Here is a 26,006-nt window from a genome sequence, read left to right on the forward strand (position 1 = left end):
TCTGGGGAATCGTTCCAGAGTAAACTTCATCCTGCGTCCTCCTCAGACAGATGAGCTTTTGACAGCTCTCACAGACGCGCACCAGCGAGGAGGGGACGGTGAAATCATTGGTGTCTCCAGCGTCTGTCGTCCGAGCAGCAGGACCGCCGACCGGTGCGGTGGAGCCGCTCAGCGCAAGAATGCCACTGGCCCGAGCAATGTAATCGTTCCTGTCCCGGGGTGACGGTGCTGCAGAGCGCGCTGCTCCCCTCTCTTCACCGCTTGGTCCCCCCGTGGGCTGGGGAGGAGAAGGTGACAAGCTGCCATTCTCCGCGGCCCGCCCCGCGAAGCTGACGGCAGGTGAGGGCGGAGGCAGGGCCGCGGCCTCCCCGCCCGCACTCCGCATGCCCGGTGCTCGGACATGCTCACTAGCGGCGCGGCGCGGGCTCCCGTGGGCAGTCGGCGCCGAGGCGCTCCCGGAGGCGCCGCAGGGCCCCGAGTAGCGCGTCCTGGGGCGGACGCGCAGCGCAGGTGAGCGGGGCTATGGGGAAGTGGAGGAGCAGCGACGTGCCCAGCAGGGCCGGGCCGGGCCCGCTGCAGCCGCAGGGAGGAGGTAGCCGCGGCCGTGATCCACCGTCCCCGGTGCTCGCCGAAAGGCATCGGGTCTCGGGCCACATGGCCGCGGGCTGCCGGGAGCAGGCTGCCGGCTCCGGGGCTGCGCTAGGAGGTGCAGGGGGGACCGAGGAGCGGCAGCGGACGGCGCCCCGGGAGGGCAGGCGGCCGCGGCTTGGCCGTTCCCCCCGAAGTCAGCGACCTTCCCGGAAACTTAAATTTTCCACAGCAGAAACAAATGACCCTTTCAGAGCAGCCGGCATCCTGCCGGCTGCACGGCGTGTCTCCGGCCCTCCTCTTCCGTAACGTTACCGAGTACACTCCGGTAACGCTTCACTGGTTGCATCCCCAACGCAGCGAGCTCTCTGCTGGGCTCCAGTCTGGGACAGGGTGAATCCTGCCCAGGTTCGCATAGGGAGCCGGGACTGGAGTGAGAAAGGGTGTGGCTGGGCGTGGGGGCAAGAAAGAGCCTGCTTCGGAGCTGAAACGTGGCCGTATCACCGCCGGTGTGCCGGGGAGGTCCAGCCTTCGTCTTCTATAGACTGTCTTTCGGCACTTGTTCTACGGTGTGTGCCTGCCGGTGATCCATCCTCCAGTATGTGTATACTGGAGTAAGCCTGGTTTGCCGGTGCTTGCACAGGTGCCTAACTTCATGAAGAAGGCCTTGGTACTTAGTGCCCTCTCTTCTAACTGGAGATGTTGTCTAACACTGTAACTGCTCCAGCTTGCACCACAGGTCTGCGTGTCCTCTAAAATTTGGGGGTCCTTATCTATTGTACTACATTCTATGCCAGTTTACCCCTTTTCCAGTCTATCTGGAGCTAATTTCTTTAGACAAGAATTTATGGAAGGAGGCTGACTGCTAAGTGAATGTCTTATTCTAGTAACTTGAACTGTCCAAGTAAGGTCTGTGTCCTCATATTTGGGAGGATTACAGAAAAGCAATGATTCTGAGATACATTACAGAGATTATTCTGGTGCTTATTCTTTCTTTGTCAGTTGCTTGAGGTGGAAGACTTTTCCAGAGCTACTTGTAGACAGACAGCATTAGAAAATGACAAATGAGAAAATTAGCTCGGTTGGTGGGACAGACCAACGGAGCAGAACCACTTCTTAAGAGTAGTTGGGAAGAAAGGCACTTTTCTTTCATCTGCTTTTGGAGCACCAGACAATTACCAGTTGTCAGCACCTTTTCAAAACTCTTTTAGAAACTGCCTTAGGCTTGCAGAACTGATGAGCTCTTAAATTTTACAGTAGGCCCTGATATGGCAACCACTGTCATAACACTTAAGGATTTTCAGTGTTGATACTGGATATAATACTATGTTTTAGAGAGGGGCTGTGTAAATATAGATCTTGTCTTCTGTTCTGCCTGGCAGGGACCATTGGAGTGCTAGGCTGTACACATGCTATCCGAATTGATCATGACATAGAAGACAGATATTTTCTAATGAGAGGAGGAAAAAAAAGAGCCTGAATCATAATATAGTAAAGCAGTGAGGGATGCAGTGTGACTTGGGATTCAGAGTGTGCAATGTCTGTTCTCTGCGTACCTAAGTACTAAAGGAACTAGTGACTAATGGTGCATCTTCAGAATTTACAACTACATCTAACCATAATAGCCACGTAGATCCTGACAAAACTCTCCAAGCCAGATAGAAGACTTTTTGCCCAGTAAAGGAAGGATATTTAAAACCTGTGGGCTAAGAATGCTTAATATCAGATAACATATTTTGTTTCTTTCTACAAACAAGCTCAAACCTTGTGGGTGCCTTGGTGCAAAGGTCCCTGTCCTCTCCTGGTAGCATTCAGATATTTGGGATTTTCCTGTTGTTTGTCACGTCGTGTTGCTGTAGGACCTTGCTTGTCTGTGTAAGGAGCTGCATGCTTTCTTGGAGCTGTAACAATTCCCCTACCCCTGTCAGAAGGGAGTGTCTGCACCAAATGCAGGAGAAGCAAACTGCAGCAGCTGGCCACAGTCACAGAAGAGTAAATAACCCACAGCTCTTGAACCTTTTAGCTCATTTTCCCTCCCTCTGCCCAGTGCTCTTACCTGGTGGTTTTGAATAGTTGCAGCATGTAAATTGTTGAACATCACTGGTCGGGAGCACTGTTTCCCAGTTTGAAGGAGTGATGGCTGAAGACTGTTCACAGGGTGCTTTCAAATAACTAATGCTTTCTGTTGGACAGATTTATATTTGGGAGAATGTAAATTGTTACTGGTGCTACAGAAAAGAAGGTGGAGAGAAGATAAGTATCATGGTTCTGCCTAGGGCTGGTGTGTCCTACTGCCCTTTGTAAGGGATGCAAATGGAACCAAGTCACTTGTCTTTTCCTACAAGCTAAAGAACCATTTATAAAGGTGTGTTCGTATGTTTGTAAACTGGTGCTGTGGGTACTGTGCCTTGGCTTCCTTGTACTGATGACAGTCAAATGTGGTTACCTTTTCAGAACCCAACCCAGTTAAAACTGAGTAAGCTGAAAAAATAGGTAAATGGTCTGGAGCAGTTTCCCAGTGCAGCTCACTGTGTGAGCACATGAATGTCTCCTCCTGCACAAAGAATAGGATGGCACAGGAGGAAATGGCTGGGATCAGGTGGGGGCTGTTCTGTTGATGCAGCAGTGCTTTGTACTGGCATAAAGCAATAGCAATTACCGCACGTGTTTGTCCTCTATCCGAGGTTTGCAGTGTAACATACTGCTTTGTAACCAAGTAATGAGTGATGTGGTTGGCTTTGACTTGGATTGCTAACCTTGACTTCAACAGAAACCATACATCTAACCTTCTATCAGCCTTCCTAGCAGATGAGGTTTGCATGGGTTGTCTTCCTGAGAGATTGTAACACAGTTATTTTGCTGCCCAGAGGGAACTGCTTTCACAGTGCTTCTGTCTGGATTGAATGATCTCTCTGCTGGAAAATACCCTCTTCTGTATTTTGTGCCCTCCTCTGCATACTTTACTCCTTGTTGATGAATTAGTGGAGCATGTGGCCAGCACTTCCCAGAAAGCATTAATAAAGATGTAGACAAGCGGTGTAAGTAAACGAGAAAGGCTGAACAAGTTTGTTATGACAGGAGGTTCTGAGTGAAGAAATCTCTAAGTAATTTGTTGCAACTGAGTCATGTTCTGTGGGGGTGGAAGGACTTATATTCTTTAAAGCCCTGCCCTGCATTATTTAAATATCCTTTAATACATAAAGAAGCCAGTCCCTTTTCTGTTAATATACATCTTCAGTGTAGCCTGTCCTATATTAAATTCCCATACTGGAAGGCAGTAAAGGTCAGTCAGTATTGAGAACTTCTGTGACATACATGCATGGACAGTCCTGTCTGTCAGACTTTTTTCTTTAGGAAAGCACTTGGTCACATGTGAATGACCAGTGAGCTGTTCTTCACTGGGACACTTGCAGCCCTTTAACCTGTACATTGACCTTGGTCCAGCTTGGCCACCGCCCTTCCTGTGATTCAGTTGGGCAGCTGATAATAAATGGACATAGATTTTCAGCATTTGGCAGCACTTTAGAGTGCTGTGATGTTTGCCTTCTAGGTGATAAGGTCCTGGAGCTGGAAGATACAGCAGCCTGCAGCAATTGGAAAGGTTTGTTATGAAATGGGCAGTGATCATGTTGATGTCAAAGTGTGTTCTGATTTTTTTTTTGTCAGGAAATGGGTAGTCTATGAATGACCCCAGAAGAATAAAAATCTTCCATCCACGCTGTCCTAAAAGGATCGTTTTGGCTTTTTTTCTTTCTTTCTCCATAAAAGAGCTTTCTAAAATAGCTTCTCAACAAAATGATACGTGTGGACAAAGCCGCAGTTAGGATGGCATTCAGCCTGCTGTTTGTGTGCAGGCTGGACCTCATGAGTTATAGCTGCTCTAAAAGGCCTTTAGATTTATGTTGGCAATTTCTTTTAGAGGCAGTTATTCAGTAAAAGTTGAATATTTGACTCTGTTTCCTTGTACTGCTCTTACACCTGACCAGAGATTTGCACCCTCGCCAAAGGTAATAGAGAGATGTGGTCCTAATCTTTAAGACAGGACATACTTCTAGCTAGAGAACAGCCTTTGTGGTGGTTCTAAGACTTGAGAGAAACATTTGTGTCTCAGCAGCTGAGGTTGCTGTTCATTAGTTAGAGTGATCTCCATGGCTCTATGCCAGCTGACAATCACCAGGTGTATTTGGCCATTTTGCTAATGAAGAGGAGGAGGAGGATTATTGAAGGAGCTGTAATTCAGCTAGAGACCAATGTTTGTCAGGGGATTTTGATATGCTTGCAATTGTGATTTGTTAGTTGTTGTTGGTTTTTTTTCATTACCAATATTTGAGGGTTGTGTTTATGTCTGTTTTCATTATCACCTGCTGCCTGGTCTAGATGGAATGTTCCTGTCCAAGAAAGAATCATCTTTGCTTCAGAGTTATAATGACAAACTGAGACTAAACTCGGCTCTCTTACTGTGCTTGTCATTCGTTGCTGAAGGGACCAGTTAAATCGATGTCCAGTTACCTAATGAGTGATCTCTTTAGCTTTGTAGAAAAGTAGATTCCACTGAAACAGTCAAACTGGGAGCACAGAAGTAGGAGGAAAACTATTTTCCATTCTGAAGCATGTCTTTGTATAGAGATGTGAGTTGGGTCTTTTAAACTTGCTAACAGTAACTAATAACCTCCACATTATACAGTCCACACTGAGTCATTGTTTACTCAGGGAAATGACTTTCAACAGCAAGACTTATTTGCTAACTTTAATAACTAAAATATGCAGTTCCACACATTACAAGGCAGCACACTATAATCATTGGGGTGTTTTTGTTTGTTTTTCAGGATAAAAATTGATACACATTTACCACACCACACAAGACTGCTTTCTAAGTAGCATTTCTGCAGTTCAGGTTTTGATCTGCAGCAAAGGCTGATGTGCCCATTGGTGTAGTTTTGAGAAAAGGGAAGATTGTTGCACAAATTTTTTGTTGTGTTGTTTGTTGGGTTTTTTTCCTAGAGTTTCATTGAACCTTCCAAATCAGACACTAGAAAGCCTTGTTCTCTGTCCACATATCTTGTTGTTTTAAATAACAGGTTGTCTTACACTTGTAAGATTCTTGGAGTCTGTTCAGAACTAGCTCTTCTGCATCTTGTGAAGGAAAGCCACACCTTTGCACCAGGAAGCCAGGAATTCTCTCTTACAGAATACAAAGTTAGACAGCAAAGCAGATGTTTCTTGTGCCTAGTTTTATATGAGCCCTGAAGTCAGTTGTGAGCACTTTTTTACCTTTTCTTGACTGTTTTGACTTAGTACATTATTTTCTCAGGTGTGTTAGAGGTAGCTTTGCTACCCACCCATTGAATCTCTTGAGATTATAACCATAATCAGGGTTGTTTTTTGGCTCTAGAGATCAAACACCACCAAGTGCACGTGGTGCAGTGTAACAAGAGTTTCTCCATCAGGAATGAAGTGGGGGCAGCTGAGGGTGCCTGACTTGCATGTGAAGGGACAGTGTGGGAAGGACTTTTGGACTGATAAAATGTAACTTTTGAAGCTATTTCAGAATATCTTTTTGAATTTATGCATTTCTGAATTGTGTGGTCAGTTCTCTTTCGTTTTCCTTCAGAGCTGCTAAGTGCCACATAATTAAAAACTAGTGCAGCTTAGAGAAGATTCAGAGCAATGTGATTGCTGGAAGAGCAGAGTAATGTATAATGAAGAGCTGCTTTGAAGCCTGTAGCACCTTTCCAAAACCAACAACAACAAAAAAAAGGTACCTATCACATTTCTCAAATAAACTAAATACTGCATTTTGAGTAGTGTTTTCCAAATGTATTTTTGATTTCTTCTAAAGTCACATGCTTCTTTAGCCACATTTTTGTTCATCTGTAGAATGGAAAACTTAAAAGTCTTGTGTGAAAATGAGGGCAAATACAAAGTATATGACTTGCAAAATTCCCATTTCATTTGTTCATAGTTTTGTTGCTCTTCAGGTTGAGGGAGGGGAACAAAAGGCAAGTTCTGAAGAGAAGTACAGAATGTGTTTTTGTGTGCCTGATAGTAGCACACTAAGGGAGTGCAGATGACTTCTAACTTCAATCTGGCTGATCTTCTGTCTGGAAGGCTGGTGGATAGGAAGTGGGAACAGCAGCTTATGAAGCTGTTACCAAATCTAGGACATCTATTACTTGTTTAAGCATGGTGGGGGCCTGCATCACCCCATAATTTTATGAAAAGTGTTGCTCTGGAATGCTGATTTTTACCATCTCAGAATTTCTTGTGTTTTACTTTTGTACCTCTGTTAATACAATTAACTGTGCAGTGGGAGTCCTACCAGGATTTGGAGTTACTGAGGAGTGTGAACATTTACTTGTGCTTGAAATTATGCTGTTATGACTGTAGGATGTGTGTCTGGAAATGAGTTTGTTTCTGGTCAGCTAGGCTACAGAAGAAGCCCAAGTATGGGTGCACATGTTGAGGTGAGACAGTACTGATTGGTAACTGAACTTACATACTCATAACCTTGAAGAGATTTGAATATTGATGTGCTGGCTGAAGGGGTGGGAGTCTGGAAGAAAACTAGAAGCTGAAAACATGTGGGAATCCAGAAAGAAAAGAGCTGAAAAGGAGAGGGAGATCAACAAGAAAAACAGAGACCAAAAAGTAGTAGGATGCCAAAATGGTGTGGGAGGTCAGCAAGAAAAACAGAAGCCAAGAAGGGGAGGCTGGAAAAGTTGGAGGAAGATAGAGATGGAAGGCAGAAAAAGTTTGGGAAGCCTAAGTAAGCCTGTATCATAGATCCAACCAGTCTTATTTTGCTCTCTTTATTTGTTTCTGCATCCTATTGAAGTAGTGCATCTACAGACTCTTTAGCAGAAGAAAATTAAAGCTCAGCCTTCTGTAATGACTGGACTCTCTTGGCTCTCTTTATTTCAACTGGTGCTGAGTTTTCAGCACACACAGTTTTGTTTTCCAACAGAAAGCATTTGTTTAAATTGTTATAGAAGTACAGATGAGCAGTAGTGCTACCTGTCAGTGTGATGTTGACTGTCTTCAAATGCTGTCCTTTAAGGTTACCAAAAAGATAACTCCTCAATTCACAGAAGAAATGGAGCCCTCATGAGTGCTTATACAGGAATTGAAGAAAGCTGGGAGCAGTGCAGGATAATAGAAAGGATGAGTTATGCAGTTTTTATGAGGTATTTATAAACCAGGTGTGTTAGAGTCCATAGATTACTGAAGAAAAGAATGTGATGACATAATGATGTGAGCACAATGTATTTTCTTTTTGCCTGCTAGAATTAAAGAATTCTTGGGTTGGTAGTTATGGGCCATTGATGTGTTTGAGTAAAGCTTTCAGACATTGTCTCCAATACAAACTAATCTGATTTAGCTGTGTCCTGGTAGAAGGAAGAAGTATAAAGGAGAGCAAAATAGACTTAAAAAAAAAAAAAGTCAAATATGATTTGTTCTTCCTGGAGATTGTTGTAGAAAGTAAACACCCTGAAACTTTCCTTGATTATGTTGCTAAGAGCTACCAGAGCAGGGGATGTCTGGTCCCGAGCCTGCCAGGTGCTGAGGTTGTGCTGCTCTGGTGTCTTGGTCATGAGGGCACCATGTGAAGAGGAAATGTTGCAAGGGATGTGGAGTCCTGTATGCAAAAAAAAACCCACCCTTGCAAAGCTAAAGAGAGTGTTTGATGTGTCTCTTTAAACTGAAACCTGGCAAGTTGCCAAGTGTCTGTTCCTGCTCTGATTCTAAGTCTAGGTGGGGTCACAACAGTTTCTTCCAGCCCTGCAACTGCTGCTATCCAAACCACTTTCTTAGTTCAGCTTGCAATGGCAGGAATTTTGCAAGCAGCTCAGTGTAGGATGAGAATGTGAGCTATGTCCATACTGAAGCCCTTGAAGCTCTAAAGCTGTGCTTGTGTAGCTGTTTGGATTTTTTTTTTTTCATAAGACTTCAGGTAAGTTGGCTGCTTGCCACTGAACACCTTTGTGCTGAAATGCTAATTGTCTGCCACCAGAAACAGGTGGCACCTGTGAAAGGATCATGTTGCCACCTGAGTGGAAAATGGGGCGTGGAAGAAAATCAGTGTTGCTGCAGGTTGAGTGTATGTGTCTAGAAAGAAATCCTTGTACAAGCAAGCCATTGATTTCCAAGAAAAGTTTAGTTGTGGCAAATCTTGCTTTTTATTTTCAGTGTGCTAGGAAGGTAAATTCTGATAGATCTAAAAGTAGCTGCCAGCTCGATACTCAGCTTTCTGTTCTGAGCAGTGAATTCCGCTGGTTAATCTCTCTAGCACTGTGCTGAACTCTAATTCAAAGTGTTTTTCAGGCCATCCTTTCACTGGCCTCAAACCAAATTATCTTAATTGCAAACCACTTATCTGAACTGATGGTTAGTCAACACAAATGTGACACAGCCCTTGTTGGAGTAGAAAATCAATCAGTGTTTAGTGTGGGCTGGACTGAGATTTGTGGATTGATAGGGAAAGGGAAGAAGGTTCATTTGGGTCAGTAACTGGCACAGTGATGAGTGTTTGCAGGGAGCATCACCCTCCTGTGTGCTTGCAGTCGTTAGCTCTTGTTCTAAAACACCTGCCAGAAAGTGTCAGTTGTTCACTATCTTTCTGAATAACAGAGCAGTACCCAGGCATGCTTCTGCTGGCCAGTCTGGTGTGACATAGATACACACACGTGTCAGATTAGGGCATTCTCTTGCTGATTGTCTGATGGTGAAATACTTAAAGCTGACAGTCTGTAGCCTCTAGTGTCATTCCTGAGCTTGTCCTGGAAGCTGGTGGTGGTGGTGATCTGTGTGCATTGCTGCTCAAGGGTTTAAACATTCGGAGCCATGCATATGTCTAAAGGCTAGAGGAGAAGCAAGCAGACAGAGTCTTAGAGCTCCATTTGTGCCACTCTCAATGAAATGCCCTTTCTTTACATGTCCTTCAGGAGGATATACTCGCCCAGTATCTAAGGTAAGCTGATACTGGCATGAAGTTCTATTTAAATTGGTTTTGCTCCCTGCCTTGTACTTGCACTAGCAACCACTTGGCCCTTCGGTGAATCAGTTGAAGCTTTGGATAACAGTGATGAAGAGGGGGGAAGAAAATTTTTTTGTTTTGCTTATCTTCCAGAAGTCTCATTAGAGCTGAATAGATCTCACTCCCAGTACAGAGAGAAAGGGCCAGGACAAGCACAGCTGAGGACAGAGGGTGGGCTGCATCACAGTAATGTCAGCTGTTGAGGTCAATTTACAACTGCTGTGCTGGCACCTCTGGCACCTCAGAGGACAATTTCTGTCTTCTTTTCAGCTTGGAGAAGTGTCTGTGGTATAATGCTGTGGGAATGGTGGCTTGTGTAGCCATTCTCTTCTTAGGCTACTGGATTTTGATCCCTGAAGTCAGTGGTAGTGAGGACAAGTTTGAGGTTGCTAGAAGGTTCTACAATCATACTGTGTGACTTTTGTGCCCTGGTGTGTGGGCTGATTGGCACTCAAAGCTCCCAGCCTGTGGATGTGGAGCTAGGCCAGCTGCTGGGAACATGAGTGGTAATTAGTTGTCTTTTAAATGTTGACTGTGTTAAGATTTAATAGACCACACTATCTCCACTCCACTTTTTGTAGTGAGGGTTCCCAAATGACAGTACCTATGACAGCTCCTAAACTGTGCAGTGGGCATCAGCCCGTGGAATGCTTGATTTGCTGCTGCTCAGTAGGGTGGCATCAGGGCAGGACCAGGCACTGACTGATAAACCCTGGTTGTACCAGTCAGCCAGAGTGAACATGAATACTGAGCCAAGAGAAGCTGGTGTCTGTTCTCATTGCCTTAGCAGCATGCCGGGCAGCTGAGGTTTGAAGCAAGGAGCACAGCCCCAATCAGAATGCTCCACTTGAGCATTGTTGACTGGTGTGCTTTGCTCTCTCTGGAGCAGCTGCATTTTTGCCCCTTTGCAGAGCACTGCTGTGCGGAAGGGTGTTGGGAGAGAGCCACTGAAGGGGGGGGTCTGGAAGAACCCTGTCCAGCTGAGCACATAGGGATCCCCATTTTTGCGCTGCTGTTCAGCAAGTCTAAAGATTCAGAAGATTTTTGGGCCCTGTGGGACTTTTTAACCAGGTATTTGTGTGGAGTAGTAGGACAGGGTTACAGCATTGTGGCATCTGAGTGTGACGTTGTGATTGACACAGGCAGAAAGGGTGAGAAGGAATTTGTTCTGCTGCCAGAACCTTTCGTGAGAGAGGTTGGATCTGGACCTGTGCCCTTTCCGGGCACGCATGCAGGTTCCTGCAATTTGTACCTGCTATTGCTGTCACCACCAGCAGTGGCACCCAAGTAAACAAAATTTAGGAATTCCATCCTGCAGTAGAAACATCAAGAGGTTATTTCTAGATGGAATTGAAGTTCCATGTGATTTAGTGGACTGTAGCCTCATTGTGAGGGTAGAAGGCAACCAAAAGTGGTTTGAACTGGAATTCTTTAGAGTATTGTTGCTGACTTTGTGGTGGGCAGCTGGATTAAACTGTTTCAGAGCTTTACTCCTTTCTTGATGCCATACAACACTCTTGTTAAAGAAGCTTCATAACAAGCTAAAAAAGCTTTGCAGTTGCTAGTACAGGCTCGTATTTGTAGATGTGCTGTTTTCCCCAGGAAAGAGAGATTCTGGAAACAAAAACCCAAACAACTTGAAAATGTGTGCACTGAGCACAAAGGTTATCACCCAGCAGGTGAGCTGGAGCAGCAGAGGCAGTAAAGGGTTAGCTCTTGTGCTAGTGAATTTTGGACTGGTGAGATTTGCTCTGCAGGGAAGGGTAGTACCTGCTCCTGTGAGCCATCAGCTGTTCCAGTAATTCTCCAGAACGTGGAATTTGTCAGATCACCAGACAAGTGTGTGCTGCCTCCCTGCTATCATAGACACCAGGAATCCTGAGAATGTGAGGGACTCTCGAATTCTAGTTCCGTGCGCTCACCCTTCCCCTCCTCCTCCGGGGGCTAGTGGAAGCAGGAAGGGAGGTCAGGCTTGAAATATAGAGTCGAAGAGGAATTTGTGAATATAGGGCTGATAACGTCCATCTCTTGCTGTGCTTCGCCATTCCCCCTCCCACTTCCCCCTCTGTGGAAAGTATGATTAAAGGCAGCCACTCCACCCTGGCTGTCTGAACCATACATACATGCACAAATGCCAGATTCTCTTCATTCCAGGCTGCTGACTTCAAGAAGGACTTGCTCTGACAAGCTGGAAATGAGGACTGGCAGCTTCGTCTGCAACTCAAAGGCTTTATCTCTCTTAGACACTCTTCCTAGCGTTTCCCACAAATACTGTCCTGCTGGTAGAAGCTGTTGTGTACCCAGCACGCCATCAGGCACTTATTCATAAAGCCTTGTGTTGTGTAACTCTCCTCAGCACAAGCGAGGAGAGCTTCAGAGAGCAGCTGGCTTCAGGCCCACAGGAGAGCTGGCTCTCCTTGTGCTTCAGCCTAATTATTTGGGGAGCATCAGGGAGAGTCAGCTCAGCCTTTGATTCCTTTGTCCTGCTACCAAGAGCCTTGCTCTGCTCCTTCGCAGAACTTCTACTGTCCAGCCTTTGCTTCCCACTTTGCTTATTTCCATCAGCTGATGATGCATTTGTCTCCAGTTTCTGCAGCACATTGCTGTGGTTCATCACCTTGGCCTCTCCTTTCCTGCCTATCCCTTTGCTTCACCATGGCAAGCACAAGTTGTTTGACTTCTAGGATTGTTCTGGCTCCAGTAGCAATTTGTGTTTCTCTGATCTTCCCTCTTGCCATTATTGTTTCACTGCTGCTTCTGCTCAGTGAAGGATGCCAACTGTGTCCTCGTGTTAGTGGGGTGGATTTTTTTGCATGTGCTTTTAAGCTGTCTGCCTGTGCTGCATCTGCAGTCTTTCACTTACAGTATTTATACTCCCTGACTTATCTCAATCAATTGATGAACTCAGCCTTCAATAAACATTTTTCCTGGAGTGAAACCTATTGGAGAGATGTAGTAATGGTTCTAGAGAGTGTTTGTGCCAGTAATTGCAAGATGACCAAGAGGTTCTTTAGATGTTTTTGTTTCAAAATGAATATTAGAACAAGTACATCTTTGCATTCACGTAATATTTAAAACATGAACTTGAGATAACTTTATGCTTGAAGCAGTGAGGCATGCACCCTGATAGAAACATGTAGCAGAAATCAGAGTGGTCATTATGGCTGTGACATGATTTCTCTCCTTAAAGGGGTATCTTTGTCCTCATACTGCTTCAGAAGCGGCCTGCCAGTGTTATTTCAGGCTGTGGAGGGTGTGTACATGTGTACATTTTCTACAAACCAGTATCAAATGTCTGCCCAGTACTTCACTGATTTCACAACTGCCTCTTAGTGGACAAAACTTTTTTTGTCTGATTTTGGAGAGAGGGTTGTTTGCACAGAGGCTGTGGCCTTGACTTCTGGTCACATAACTGATCCTGCTGAGCAGCAACGGGATCCTGCTCATTTCAGCTCTCCTCTCCATGGGATTGTGATTTCTGGACGTTGTGGGGAAAAGATTGGTGAAACAAAAACTCTTCCTCCCCTTTTCTGCCATAATAGATGTGCAGAGAGTGTGCAGCTCTGCAGCAGTGCTGTAAGAGAGTTAGAGTCAGTGTTGTTTTGAGGATTTTGAACGAGAAGCCTGAGTGAAGAAGTGCCCACAGCATTTAACCTCTGTATTTCATTCATCCTGGAGCAAGTGTAATTTAAAGTGACACTTCTATAATTGATGAAGTATCTTCTTACCGTTTGTTTAATTACCAGTTTCAATGTCTAGAAAGCAGCAGATCAATAATTTACCATGATGAGCTTCCTGTGTGCCTCTGTTCTTTTCAGTTCAGCAATACAAACAGTAGCTCCTGAAACACATGCCTCAAGTTTCGATGCTTTGCTTTTTCCTTAGGTGATTTAAAAGAGCTTAACCTTTTTTTCCCCTGCCACAGGTGTACTCCAGCACAGCTGAAGCTGATGGCAGAGCTCCCACTGCTCACAGTGAAGCACAGTTAATCTAGGGTTTGTGCGTTCACTGTGTCAGCTCTCCTCTTTTTGCAGGCTCATTGTTGCAGAGTGGCTAAGGCTGGCTCATGTTGTTTCTAAAGTAACAAATACTGCTGCCCTGGCAGTGTCGGAGAGCTGTCAGAACAGAAAATGTAAGCAAAGGAACCAAAGCTGCTGCCTGCATTTTGTACACGTTTCTTTCGTTCTAGTCTTCGGTAGCATGTACTGATTTTTATGGGAGATACCTGTGTTGAGATTCTCATGCCCTTATGTCAGGGAAGAGTTCAGATGCCCTCTTGGTCCAGGATCTCTACTTTTCCCCAAGGAGACCTCGAGAATCTATGCCTGTTGAATCAGGGGAAGGAGAATCTCCTTTTACCAGTTGACTTCTCACAGTTTCTGTCATCATGGATAGTAAGGTCTGCACAGACAGCATCAGAATGAAAGATCAAAGGACACCCAACTTCCATGAGATCTCTGAATCTCTGCGCTTCTGGCAGGATGTGGCCTTGTGTGGGAAGGACTCTCACCTACACACTGGTGGCCTCAAGGCAGATGAGGACGTGCTGATGATCTGCATCAGCACAAATGGATGCATCCCCTTTCCTGCTCTCCTAGGGATGCCAGTCTTCATTTGCTGGTGGAGAACAGAGTGTTGTGGCACAGATCACAACTGTCACAATCAGCTGATTGTATCCAAGTAGCAGGAGCTCTGGAAATTCCTTCAGGATCTGTTGTTTGGGTTGGAGATCACAGCGCAGGAAAAGTTCTTGTTTGTATGGTTGGTGTAAGGGGTCAGTGTGAAGGTTGCTGGGCCTTCTTGTGACTACTTATTTTGTCACCCTTAGCTGCATTCCTGCAATTTTTCAGCCACCCTGTGTAGGACTCTTAAGTGAATCAGAGAAAAAAAAGTATTTGGACCTAGCCACAGCTGGGGAATGAATGTTTCCATTCTTTGCATAGGCCCATGTTTATCCAGATGTGGAACATGCATTCCTGGGAACCACAAAGGAATGGGCTCTTGATTATTCCTTAGTATGTATTTTGTCTTTGGTTTTGATTAAACCTATGTCCTGATAATGCAGAAAACCTTGAGAATGCTGTGAGCAGGATAGTGCAGCTCTCCTGAGGCAGCAGGATGCTGGAGAGGAGATACTCCTCACACTTTGAAGGGTGCTCATTAAGTTGCAAGTCAATCATTTGAAATAAAAATTAGCATCAATGTGATTAGTTCTGTTTGGAAAAATAATATCTTAATTTAATGTAGTTTTGAATAGGAGTATCCATTTTAAAAATGCTGGAAACCAGGGATCTACCAGAGAGAGTCCAGGAGGTAGCTATGAGGGTGACTAAGGGACTTGAGCATCTCTTCTGTGAAGAAAGACTGAGAGGCTTGGAGCTGTTCAGTCTTAAGAGAAGGCTGAGAGGGCTTATCAATGTCTATAAATATCTGAGGGGTAGGTGCCAAGGTGAAGATGCCAGGCTCTCTTTGGTGGTGCCCAGTGCCAGGACAAGGACCAGTGGGTACAAGCTAGAATACAGGAGGTTTCACCTCAACATGAGACACTTCTTTCCTGTGAGGGTGATGGAGCACTGTATCAGGCTGCCCAGACAGGTTTTGGAGTCTCCTTCTCTGGAGACTTTCAAAACCCCCCTGGATGTGTTCCTGTGTGGCCTGCCCCAGGTGACCCTGCTGTGGCAGATGGGTTGGACTCTATGATCTCTGAATGATGCCTAACATTCTGTGATTCTGGATCATTTGAGTGCAAGCTGATACATATGAGATGTCCTTCTGAAATGATATCTGTGTTTTCTAGGCATCCTGGGAGACTTGTGCCAACAGTATGGCAACTCCTTATCCCTTCATTTACTGGTAACTGAGGAACCTCTTTGATTTAGAATAAAAATGTTTGCAATTCATAATAATCAAAGCCCATATTCATTCTGGGCTGATGGGGATAGTGTCAGAGCAGTCAGAAGGAGAACACCTCAGACAATACCCTTCATCTGGTAGCTTTTACCCTCCTTTTCAGAAGCGACAGCATAGGCAGGGTAAAGGGAAGCAGTTCAGACATAAGCCAGCTGCAATATCATCTGCCCACGTGCTCCTGTTGATTGCCAGGCCTCAAATCTGACATGCTGCCAGATAGCCAGTCTGCACTCTGTGTCTACTTTTCTTCCCTCTGCTCTTGGAAGCTGCTTAGGCCATTTCTTTCAGCATAATCTGGAATTTCTATGGATCACTGGATATTCTTATTTTGGCTTCATGATCTAGTTTTACTCCAGACTCTTGTTCAGAGCCTTTCCTTAACCTTTTCATAGGGGACTTAGGCCATCAAAATTAATGCAAAACGCACTTCATTCCCTTACAAAGAGGGGTTTGAAAGAAGTTCAGTGCCATATGTGTTCCAAATAGCTTTATTACAGCTTAATTATAACTTGTCACTGTCCCAAAATAACTGCCTGCCTTAGGCCAACAAAGTCAGTTTGGGACGGAGGGAGAAGAAAGTGGTGGAAGTACAAATTGTGCCTGTAAACTCTACACTTATAAATCATCAACTAAAAAATGACTCCACTTGTTTGAACGTCTAAAGGCTTGAATGTGCCCTTTTTCTGGGCCTTGCAGAACTTGGCTCTGGTTTGTAGATTGGAGTTTGCTTGTGGGATTTGCTAAGTTTGCATTAAAAAATAGTCACACCCAGAAGGAAAATAAGAACTGCTTTCTCCCAGGTATCACCTGCTTCTGGCATCAGAACAGAATGTCACAAGAATACTAGGGGCTTGGCCTGGATTTTCTTTCCTAAAGGAACCCATAGTCACAACCCTGTGACAGGTGCTACTGTGCAATATGAAATGTTGCTCATAGTAACATTTCTCTGACTTTGGGATGCAAATTATCCTGATCTATCCACCTGCATGCTGCTACAGTTTTCCTTACTAGGGATTTTGTTATGGCACTAACAGGAGGAGTATGAGTTGATTGTTGGGGCATCACTCCTCTACAAGCTATTTCATAAACCCCCTAGAATTTCAGGAAATATATTCCATAGGTGATCTCTCTTCTGTGCTTTTCAGGCAGATTTTAGGCACCTGACCTTTATTTTTCTGACACTGGAACCTTGAATATATAAATAAAATCTGTGCTTCAATCTCTGCATAGCAGAAAAGCTATATCCTGGTCAGCAGATCAGGAGCAGTTCACCAGTAGCTTTATTCAGACTTCATTAAAAGGAAAAGCTTCAGGTTAAATAAAACAAGCAATTTCATTTGGCTGTTTTGGAGGGAGAGATTTCCTTATTAAAGTGGTTTTGGTTTTTTGTTTTTCACAGCACCAGATGGTCTGGGTTTGGCTGTGGTTTGCTTTAATGCAAAATTGCATTGATGAAAGTGGTCAATTAAAAGAAAGAAGGACAGCCTAGGACAAGTCAGTCAAGTTCAGTTGTTTCCTATAAAGCAGTCTGATAGAGGAGATAAATCTGTAAAATGATTCATGTTAACACAAGAGTAGCATCATTCAAATTGCCTTCTCCAGCTTGGACCTGCTAAAGAAAAGAAAGCAGCTCAAACTTACTGTTCCAATCTCAGCAGTTCTAAATAGACAATTCCTATAGTTAAAGAAGGGTTTAGTGGTTGTTACTGGTGATGTGGAGCAAACCTGGGATCCTATCCATACAATGCTAGTAGGGATGGTTGATCTCTGTTACTAGACTCCAAGTTTCATACCTATGATTCCCCTCACTTTTTAAAACCAAGATAAATATCGTATTTCTCCTGGAGAATACTCTTTGAAATTGATCAAATAACTTACTGGTTACATCCTTTGACTTGCAATGAAAAACAAGTAGAGAAGACAACAGCTTTAGGGTCCAGACTTAAACGCTCTGTCTTTGTACTGACTTAAACCTTCCAGGAGAGGGTTGGGTTGGAGTTTAGGAAAAAAAATTCTTTGCTGCAAGAGGGATCAGGCATTGGAACAGGCTGCCCAGGGAGGTGGTGCAGTCCCCATCCCTGGAGGTGTTTAAGAAAAGTGTGGGCATGGCACCTGGGGACATGGTTTGATGGCTATGGTGGTGTTCAGTTGATGGTTGGACTCTGTCTTTCAGGTCATTTCCAACCCAAAAACTATGTGGTTCTGTAAACACACAAGGAACTGGTTTCCCCCCCCCCCCTTTTTTTTCCCCACTCAGGATTAATTAACTTTCAGATACCACTGACCACAAGCAGTACCAGCAGAAGCCATTTTTCTGGATTGCTTTGTAATTATCATGCAACAGTTAGGACATAAGAGCCATAAGGATATTTAACATAAGTGCCTTCTTGCAGTTGGCTTTCTCTAAGAGTCATAACCACTTACTTTAACTGGTTCTAAACGAACCCTGCCTGTTGCCTGCACTTGTTTGCCTTCTCACTGCACAGGCAAGACCATGACGTATCTAATTGGACAACAATTAAAGGTCAGTTTAAAAATCTTCAGCAATCAAGATGTCCTTAAAGATAAGTCAGCTGAGAAACATCCTCTTGGGATGGAACTGCTGTGTGCCCCGGAATGCTTAAACACACCCTTGAGTGCACTCTGTTTCCTGGCCAAGTGGTATAGGGACAAGAGCAAGGTGTGCGCAGCTGGTGAAGAATGTACCTGAGAGCCTGGTTACACAAGAACAGTCCTCTGAACACACTCAAAGAATTGCCTAGAATGGAGAAGACCTTTAAGATGGAGTCCAGTCATTAGCCTAACACTGACAAGTCCTTACCTGGACCTTATCCCTAAGCACTGCATCTACAGCACTCTTGAAATACCTCCAGCAATGAGGGACTGCACAACCTCCTTGGGCAAGCTTCTCCAATGCCTGACAACCCTTCAGTGAAGAAATTCTTTCTAGTAGCCAGTCTAATCTTCCCTTAGCACAACTTGAGGCTATAAGCAATCCAGGGAACTGTAAATCTCAGCCATATTCTCCTTAGGACCATGCAGCTCCTGTTTCTGTTATGTGGAAGACTGCTTCTGCAGAACCCTCATCAATGAGTCTCTGACGAGGGTGTCCTGGCTTGCTTTTTTTAAGGCACTCAGCCTAAGGTGACTGACAAACTGATTTCAGCTCAAGGAGGTGTTACCAGCTAACATGTTGAAATTCTTGGCTGGGATTTGGCCTCAAGTTCATGTAGAAGCTGTGCAACTCTGCAGGGGCTGTGCTTGTAGACATGAGGGGGGTGTGGTATGTCTAACAGGCTACAAAACTGTGCATTTTGTCACAAACTTCTGTTGCTGTCAGAAACAAAACGTGGGTGCTAAATCTAAGAATTTGTATTGTACACATCTGTGGCAGCTACAGGACTGTGTCAGGCTGTGTTTGCTCAGCAAGCTTCTCTGCACTGGGAGCTGAGAGCTTCTGCCCTTATCCATAGACAAAGCAGAGATGGAAAGATAGCCCTCACTGGAGATCACAGGGAAACTTTCCAGTTGTATCACTTTATCCAAGCGAGATCTTTAAGGTATGGCTGCAGGAACTCCCTCTCATTTGTATAAGAAGAAGGAAAATCTTGCTTTTAATTGGCCTGCAGGTTTTGTGTCTGCTGGTGTGACAGTAAAAAGTGTGCACTGGAGCAACAATTACAGCTGTAGACAGGAGTCAGTCTGACAGTTCTGCTGAGACCCACACAAAATGTAGCAGCAAACTGTTGTGCTCCATGGATCTACTGCCCGGGAAGGGCAGGCAGGGGAGCTGCCAGCCTGCCTGCTGCACCAGCTCCGGCCACGTCATGCTTTAGGACGTGCCTCCCCTGTCCAAGTAAGAGAAGTGCTCAAGCTTGCTTTGCAGGAACTATTTTGTAGATTTAAAATACTGTAATTTCTGTCTTCCTTTTTTTTCTCTGTTGAAGAGAAGCAAGGGCATGATAGAACAATGATACAGCGGCTCTGATTTGTACTTTCAGTTGTCAACTTTTGGGTTGCTCAGGAGAAAAAAAGTCACAGGTTAAGTGCTGTCCTTTTCCGTGGAGGAGAGCCTTAGGTTACTGCAGGCTGCCTTCCTGCAGAATGCTGATGATGTGTGAAGAGCCCTCCTCTGCCAGTTGTGTCCCTCCTCAGTAATTTTTGTATGTTGTGCTTTTCCAGACTGCAAACAGTTTAGTGCTGATCTGGCCTTATATAGTAATTTCCTATTATTAGAAACATTTCCTTGGGATCTTGCTCAGGGAGTAGCAGAGGGAAATCCTGTTTCCTTCATCTAACGTGCAGGCAAAGCACCAGTGGTCACTCTTTCCTTATCTAGTGTCGATAGAACAAGAAGTTTTTGTTATGATATGCTTTCCAGTCTTAAGCCCTTTCTAACACTAAGCCTCTTTTCAGAAATACAGGAAAAGAAATTTGAAGGAATAGGAACTGTCAGGCACCAGTGTGAGCTGCAAAGCCTTATCTGCAGCCTGGGAGTTCTGCCTCGGCTTTCTCAGCCCTGCTTTTCTCTCTCCTAATGCTTTGGGAAACCAATCCTCTTTTTCATGTTGGCTTGTGTAAAAAAAAAAAATAGTATGATAGGACGTTTCACCTGAGTAAGGAAAGGGCTCTGCAGAGGAACAACTTTATATTAAGCAGGGAGAAGGTTTTGTTTTGCGTGCAGTGAGAACGGGTTTTTTAAGGAGAGATTGGTCACCAAAAGCAGAGAGATATGCACGGGCTTTGAACACTTAATTTTTCCTGTGAAAACATTTTTTCCCCTTAAAAGGAAGATGTAGGTCCTGCCACTGGGAGTGACTGTTTAGAAAGTCAGTTGGGAGGAATGCACATCAGCTGAACTGAGTCAGGCTGTTTGTATTAACAGCTCCTCAGAACGGCTCTTAATGTTCTTGCCACGGGCTCTGCAGGGGAGCAGCTTAAAATGACTGTATCAAAGTAAGGGCAAAGCAATCAAACCGAATTCAAACTGTTTTTAAACTCTGCTCTTGAAGTTAGTTCAACAGTTAGTGCTGCATTTGGAATCGGGATTCAGCTGAAGAGGGTGACTGTCTTGCAGTCCTGTAGCACAGCTGTGACACAGGGCAGCGTGTGAGTGGGATGGAAGAGCAGCCATATGCATGGGACAAACTGGCATCATATTAAGGGCATCTGGTAGTTATAAAGTGGGACTTTGTTCTGATGGTCACTATCTGAGCCAGTCATCCATTTCTGTTTCACTGGTTCAGCAGAGAGCAACAACAAGGAAAATTTATCTTGATTTGTTAGATTAACCCAGTTTCTGTTTTCACTCACGTCACAGACTCAGAATTATTGTGTGTGTGCGGGAGCCATAACTAAATAAGAGCACTGCATGTGTGCTTTTTAATCTGCTTTTCCTCAAATGCATCTCTCAGCAGAGGTATCAAGACAGTGAGCAGTGCTTGCTGAGAAAGTGCAGGAGTCCAAAGGAAGGTGTGCATCTCCATCTCCCATCTTTTGCAGTCCATTTTCTTGGTTAAATTCTTGTTTGTTTGAGAAAGACTGAGCTTGGGAAGAGAAGAAGTTTAGTGTTCTCACTGTTGAAGCTTTCTCAAAGCAATCAAAACCAGTATTGAGAGTTTCAGGCATTACAAAGCATAAATTAGAATCCAAAATAATCATTTAAATATTCTTTGTCTTCTGACTTTTGAACCTTTTTGGCCACACCTAATGTATTTTTCAGCTTTTTGTCTACTGTCACACACACACACACACAGAGGATCTAAGAACTCAGAGAACTTGTGATGTTGTGAAGTTTGCAGCAGAATAAAGGAACTTTACCATCCTGTGACAGTTTTTGAGTGAGTATAATGGGCTTTGGATTTAACCTTTACAGGTCTGTGGTTTCATAATCAACCAGGAATGTTGCATCTCCAGGGATCAGTGTTCTCTGTCCAAGCTTCTGTTCCTCACTGCTTGTATGGGGGGGCAGTTGGTTACTGTCTGCTTGAGGAAAGAGGAGATGCACCCATGAAAGCTAGAGAGGACAGAAAAGAGTTAACTCTTAGCAGAGCTGATGGCATGGGGAAGAGGTTCTACCTCATTGTGAAGCCTGTTAAAATATTTAGTGTTGGTTCTTTGACAGGCCATTGGTTTATCCAGTTACTGTGCAGTCAGATGCTCATCCTCTGCTGGAACAGGGCTGTTTCCTAAGCAATGGGCCAAATATCCACTTCCTGCTATAGGTTGTCTTGTGGCTGAGAGGTATTTTAATCAGTTTTAGACCAGTATAGTTTGGGCAGCAGAATACATGTGACAGGTTAAAGACATTTCTGTTTTCTAAGATATTCCTCTGACCTATGAGAGAAAGGGCTCTCAAATTCCTGGCCTATTTAGGGTGGTTTGTTTCCCATGGTATCTTTGCCAAGTGCTTTCTAATTATGGAATGGGTGTTATTCTGTAGTTCTTTTGCAAGACAGAATGAATATTATAAAAATCCAAGGGGAGAAAAAGAAGGATAGACACTGATAGATGAATTTGCAGGCTTTTGCTTTTGGAATAAGATAGATGTGGTCCACACTGATCTTTGAATAGCATCAAGCCAAGCCAGTATCTCTCACCTCTGGGTTTATACTGAGCAGTGGAATCTGCAGAGCAGAGGAGAAGACTGTTTGCTGATGCCAGTGTCATGGGGCCAAACTCTTTGTTGTTGTTTTTTTTTCAGTCAGGCCACTGCTTGCGGGTGTAACTCATCAAGTCACGCACTGCTCTGTGAGCCTGCTGGAGCAGGGCTGACAGGAAAGGTTTCCAGTCCCCTTGCTTTGAATGTGAAATTGTATGCAGGGAATCAGCTGCTTATCAGCAACCAGCAGAGCAATCCTAGTGCTCTAATCCAGGATTTATATGAGTCACTTCTAACTGGTGAGGCCTGGAAAACTTGATTCATACCTCTGCCTGTAGTTGCCTGTGGTGATACAGCCTGAGCCAGCCATCCTTAGCAGAAATCACAGACAAGGGCTGGGCTCTGTTGCTGGAAAGGAAGAGCCTGGTTTTATCACCTGAGATCAAGGTCTTTTTAAATCAACATTAGCTTGGCTATCTCTGCTTTCCAATTATTTTTTGTGTTCCCCCCACCTGATTTAGGCTAGGATTATTTTCCTCACCAACAAGAGCTGTGCAGTGGTTTGACTACAAAAAACATTTTGAGTTAAGGGCTTCCCAGTGAATAAATTAATAAAAGGATTCTCCCACATAATAAAAAAGCCAAGGAGAATGTGTTAAAAAGTGTGCTTGTGAATACTGGGCTTTGTGTTTTCTTCTGTGGTATTTTCAGTGATGAGCTGTGTTAGGAGATGTGAACTAGGGGAAGGGTGAAGTTGTTACTGTGAAGATAACTCTGTGCTTAAATGTAACTTAGAGTTGTAACACGAGTTTTATTGACTCTGTTGTTTGGCTACAACTAAACTGATTGGAGAAATGATGCTGGAGAAGTGACATTATTCCCCTCCTGAAGAATTAGAGCCGCCAGGCTACAGCTCCAATTATACTTGGAAAACTCCTGGCTCAGGGCTTGCTGTTGTGATTCAGTCATGGCTAATGTGGCTCTGGTTGGGAAATGTAGCTTAGACTACCTTTGATCTCACCTGTGCTCCTGCACCAAGCAGAGCTTTGGAATATTGTCTGTTTCTGTCAATGCTCTGACATAAACCACTGCTAAACCCACCTCTGAAATGTGTCCTGAGGCTGCCTCTGTTAATAATTCACCCACCTCCTCAGCTGGTTGGTGATAAGAAGTGAATGAAAATCATGCCAGAGACTTGTGCAAGAATTGAAGTGCCCTGTGAGTAATTGTTCAAAATGGAATCTAATGAGGGCAGAGGAGCTGGTGGCACCACAGCTCTCTGCAGAAGCATTATCCAAGCAGCATCCCAAATCCTTGTAACCGCTGGCACCTTCTTCTTGTGACGAATGACATCCACCACAGCACAGGATCTTTGGGTCATAGCTAATTAGAGAGGAGTGCTGCACTGAACCACTGACAACATCTGCCATATTTCTGGGGTTTTAAATAGCCTCCTGCCCAAGTAGTGACCATGCATGGCCTTGTTTCGCTTCAAAGAAAAGCAAGTAGCTTTTGATTTAAATCTTTGTTACTTTGAAGCTTGACTTTACCCTTTCTGTGATAGAGTTTGGAAAAAAATTCTTTGGTAAGAAAGCATCAATAGCCTTCTTTAAGCAGAGCTGACTCCAGATAGTGGCCATCGTGAAGGATCAGCAGTCAAGCTTGGGACCAAAATATTTAACATAGTCGTAGAATAATTTTAAGTTGTGAGACCTGTGGAGTTCTCTGTTTCAAACCTGCTTCCAGGCAGGGCCAGTTTAAGTTCCTCAGGCATTGTCTGCTTGAGTGGTGAATAACTCCAGGGATGGAGTTTCACAGTTTCTCAGGGTCCCTGTTCCAGTATTTGACAGCACTCCTGGTGAAAGAACTGTCCTAATCGCTCACTGGAATTTCCCTTCCTCCAGCTTGTGTGGACTGCCTCTTGTCCTTTCACTTTCCACCTAACGCTGGGGACGGCTGCATGGACATTTTGCTTTGGGCCAGAATGCCCTTGGCTCTGGGAGGTGGTGGTGTTTTTTCACGCTCTTGATGCAGCTGTGACCATTATGTTTTTGGTGTGATGTCAGTGGCCTCAGAGACAGCTCAGTATGCTACTTGTGCAGCTTCTGGGATGGAGACTAAGGGCAACAGTAGCTCAACTGTGTCCTACTAGGAAAGTTGCTACCTGCTGTGGAGCAGGTTATTTTGTGGTAGGGACCTCCATATAGAGTGAGTGGATGTTTTGAGGCTGGGGCTCTCAAAACGTTTTTGAAACTGCTGTGCCAGTATGATAAGTCCTTGGAAGGTCTTACAAGGCAAAATACACCTTGCCCCTGGACTCTTTGCGGTGCTTTGATGTGCCGAGAGAGTGATTACCAGGGTCATGGCAAGCCCAGAAGATTTTGTGGTGCTCGGGATGAGTTGGGAGCGGGTTCAGGAAGCCCTGGCGGCCGCTGCTGCGTTGCAGTGCAATCCCTTGCCCGGTGGAACACATTGCTTCCTGCCCTGTGTGCTGTGGCTTTGCGTGCTGGGCTCTGCACCAGCTTTTCCAGTGCCTGGGATTGCTTTTCTTTCCGTGTTTCTGTGTCACTGGACAGCTGGGACTCCGCAGGCAGACTGCAGGCAGAGGACAGCCGATTCCTCTCTTGGACTGCCTCTCATGATCTGTGTGCATGTAGGTCTCTCCTCTTTGGGAGGGGAGGAGAGTTGTTCCTTTCCCTCCTCGGAAAACGCCCTCTCCAGGAGGCTCCAGTAGGAGCTGATGGGAGGGAGTGAGCTCTGACAGCACCGAAAATGTTGTGGGGAAAAAAAAGAAAGGGGCAACTGACAGAAGAGAGAACTCGTCCTCAGATCCTGCTTTCTGCAGCAGCGTAAACTAAGTCTCTGCAAGCGCTGCGGGAGCTGACAGGAGGCAGAGATGAGGTTCAGAGGCGCGGTAAGATTGATTCAGCTCTTTCGGTGGCTTTGCAGCGTTCAGATGTATCTAGCCTGAGAAACGGGAGAAATTTCCCAGGTTTCAGCAGTGAAAGTGAAATGTTTCAGCCTGCTTTGCAGGAGTCCTTCTTTGGAAAGTTGTGGCAAAGGGGTTGAAACAGGATTAAAAAATGAAATAGGATATAGGTGTGTTGAGGAGGAAGCCAAGCTAGGAGTTGAGAAGGTGGGTAAGGGGTGTTGGGGGCAAAGCCATCCCCTGGTTAGGGGAGAAGGAAGGGTGGAGATTTTGCTTGAGTGAAAGGGGCATGAGGATATGAATGTACTGTGCTGGGCTCTGCTTGTGTCTTCCCCAGGGACATGGGCATCTTCCTTTGTGACTACCACTCTGGGGAACAGCAGTGAATACCTGCTTTTAAGGGCTCTCTGCCATTCAGTTCCTCCAGGGTGTATTTGCTTTAGCCAAACGTCCACGTTTTAGCAGCAACCAGAAAGCCTGGGTCTGTGCTCTGTATTGAAGGACAGCCACCCAGATCTAAGGGAAAATGAGTATGTGGCAAGAAATTTGAGAGAACTGGGGTTGTTACCTGACAAAAGAGATGAGTAAGAGAGGAGGAGAAAACAAATGACATAGAACAGTGCCACAGAGAAGGCCGGCTGTGAGCTCCTTTTTGCTATGTTGCAACACAGAAAGAGGGACGTTCAGTTCAGCTAAAAGTTGCCAAAGAGATGCAAAGGTTACTTTCATACAGTACATAATTGGTCCAGAGGATTCACTGATACTGGAGGATGTTTGGATTGAGGCTGAGAAAACTTCATATTAAAAAAAACAAACCAGTGTGTGGGCTTTTGGGTGGATGAGGATGTTCAAGGCATTACCAGTTAAAGTTACCCAATTTAGGAAAAGGACTTAAGCAGTTCTCTGACTGTCAAAGAAGTTAGCTTGGGGCTAGAGTATCCCTT

The 26,006-nt window shown here is 44.8% G+C and overlaps 1 protein-coding gene across 4 annotated transcripts in view; it reads left to right on the forward strand.

Annotated features, from left to right (window-relative positions):
* Positions 1–26,006, forward strand: part of MYO1C (myosin IC) — a 60,281-nt gene that overhangs the window by 1,646 nt on the left and 32,629 nt on the right. Inside the window, exon 1 of one of the 4 annotated variants that reach the window (XM_064166714.1) lies at positions 389–510. The exons of 2 other annotated variants lie outside the window; for them this stretch is intronic. Coding sequence is in view for 1 of the 2 variants with exons in the window: in XM_064166712.1 (XP_064022782.1) it covers positions 25,030–25,047 (18 nt within the window). In the remaining variant the exon portion in view is untranslated. Of the gene's footprint in view, positions 1–388; positions 511–24,914; positions 25,048–26,006 lie in introns of those variants that run through there. One more of the 4 variants, XM_064166712.1, reaches the window with a different exon arrangement.

The sequence above is a fragment of the Pogoniulus pusillus genome, chromosome 27, assembly GCF_015220805.1.
Source record: "Pogoniulus pusillus isolate bPogPus1 chromosome 27, bPogPus1.pri, whole genome shotgun sequence".
Lineage (NCBI taxonomy): Eukaryota > Metazoa > Chordata > Aves > Piciformes > Lybiidae > Pogoniulus > Pogoniulus pusillus.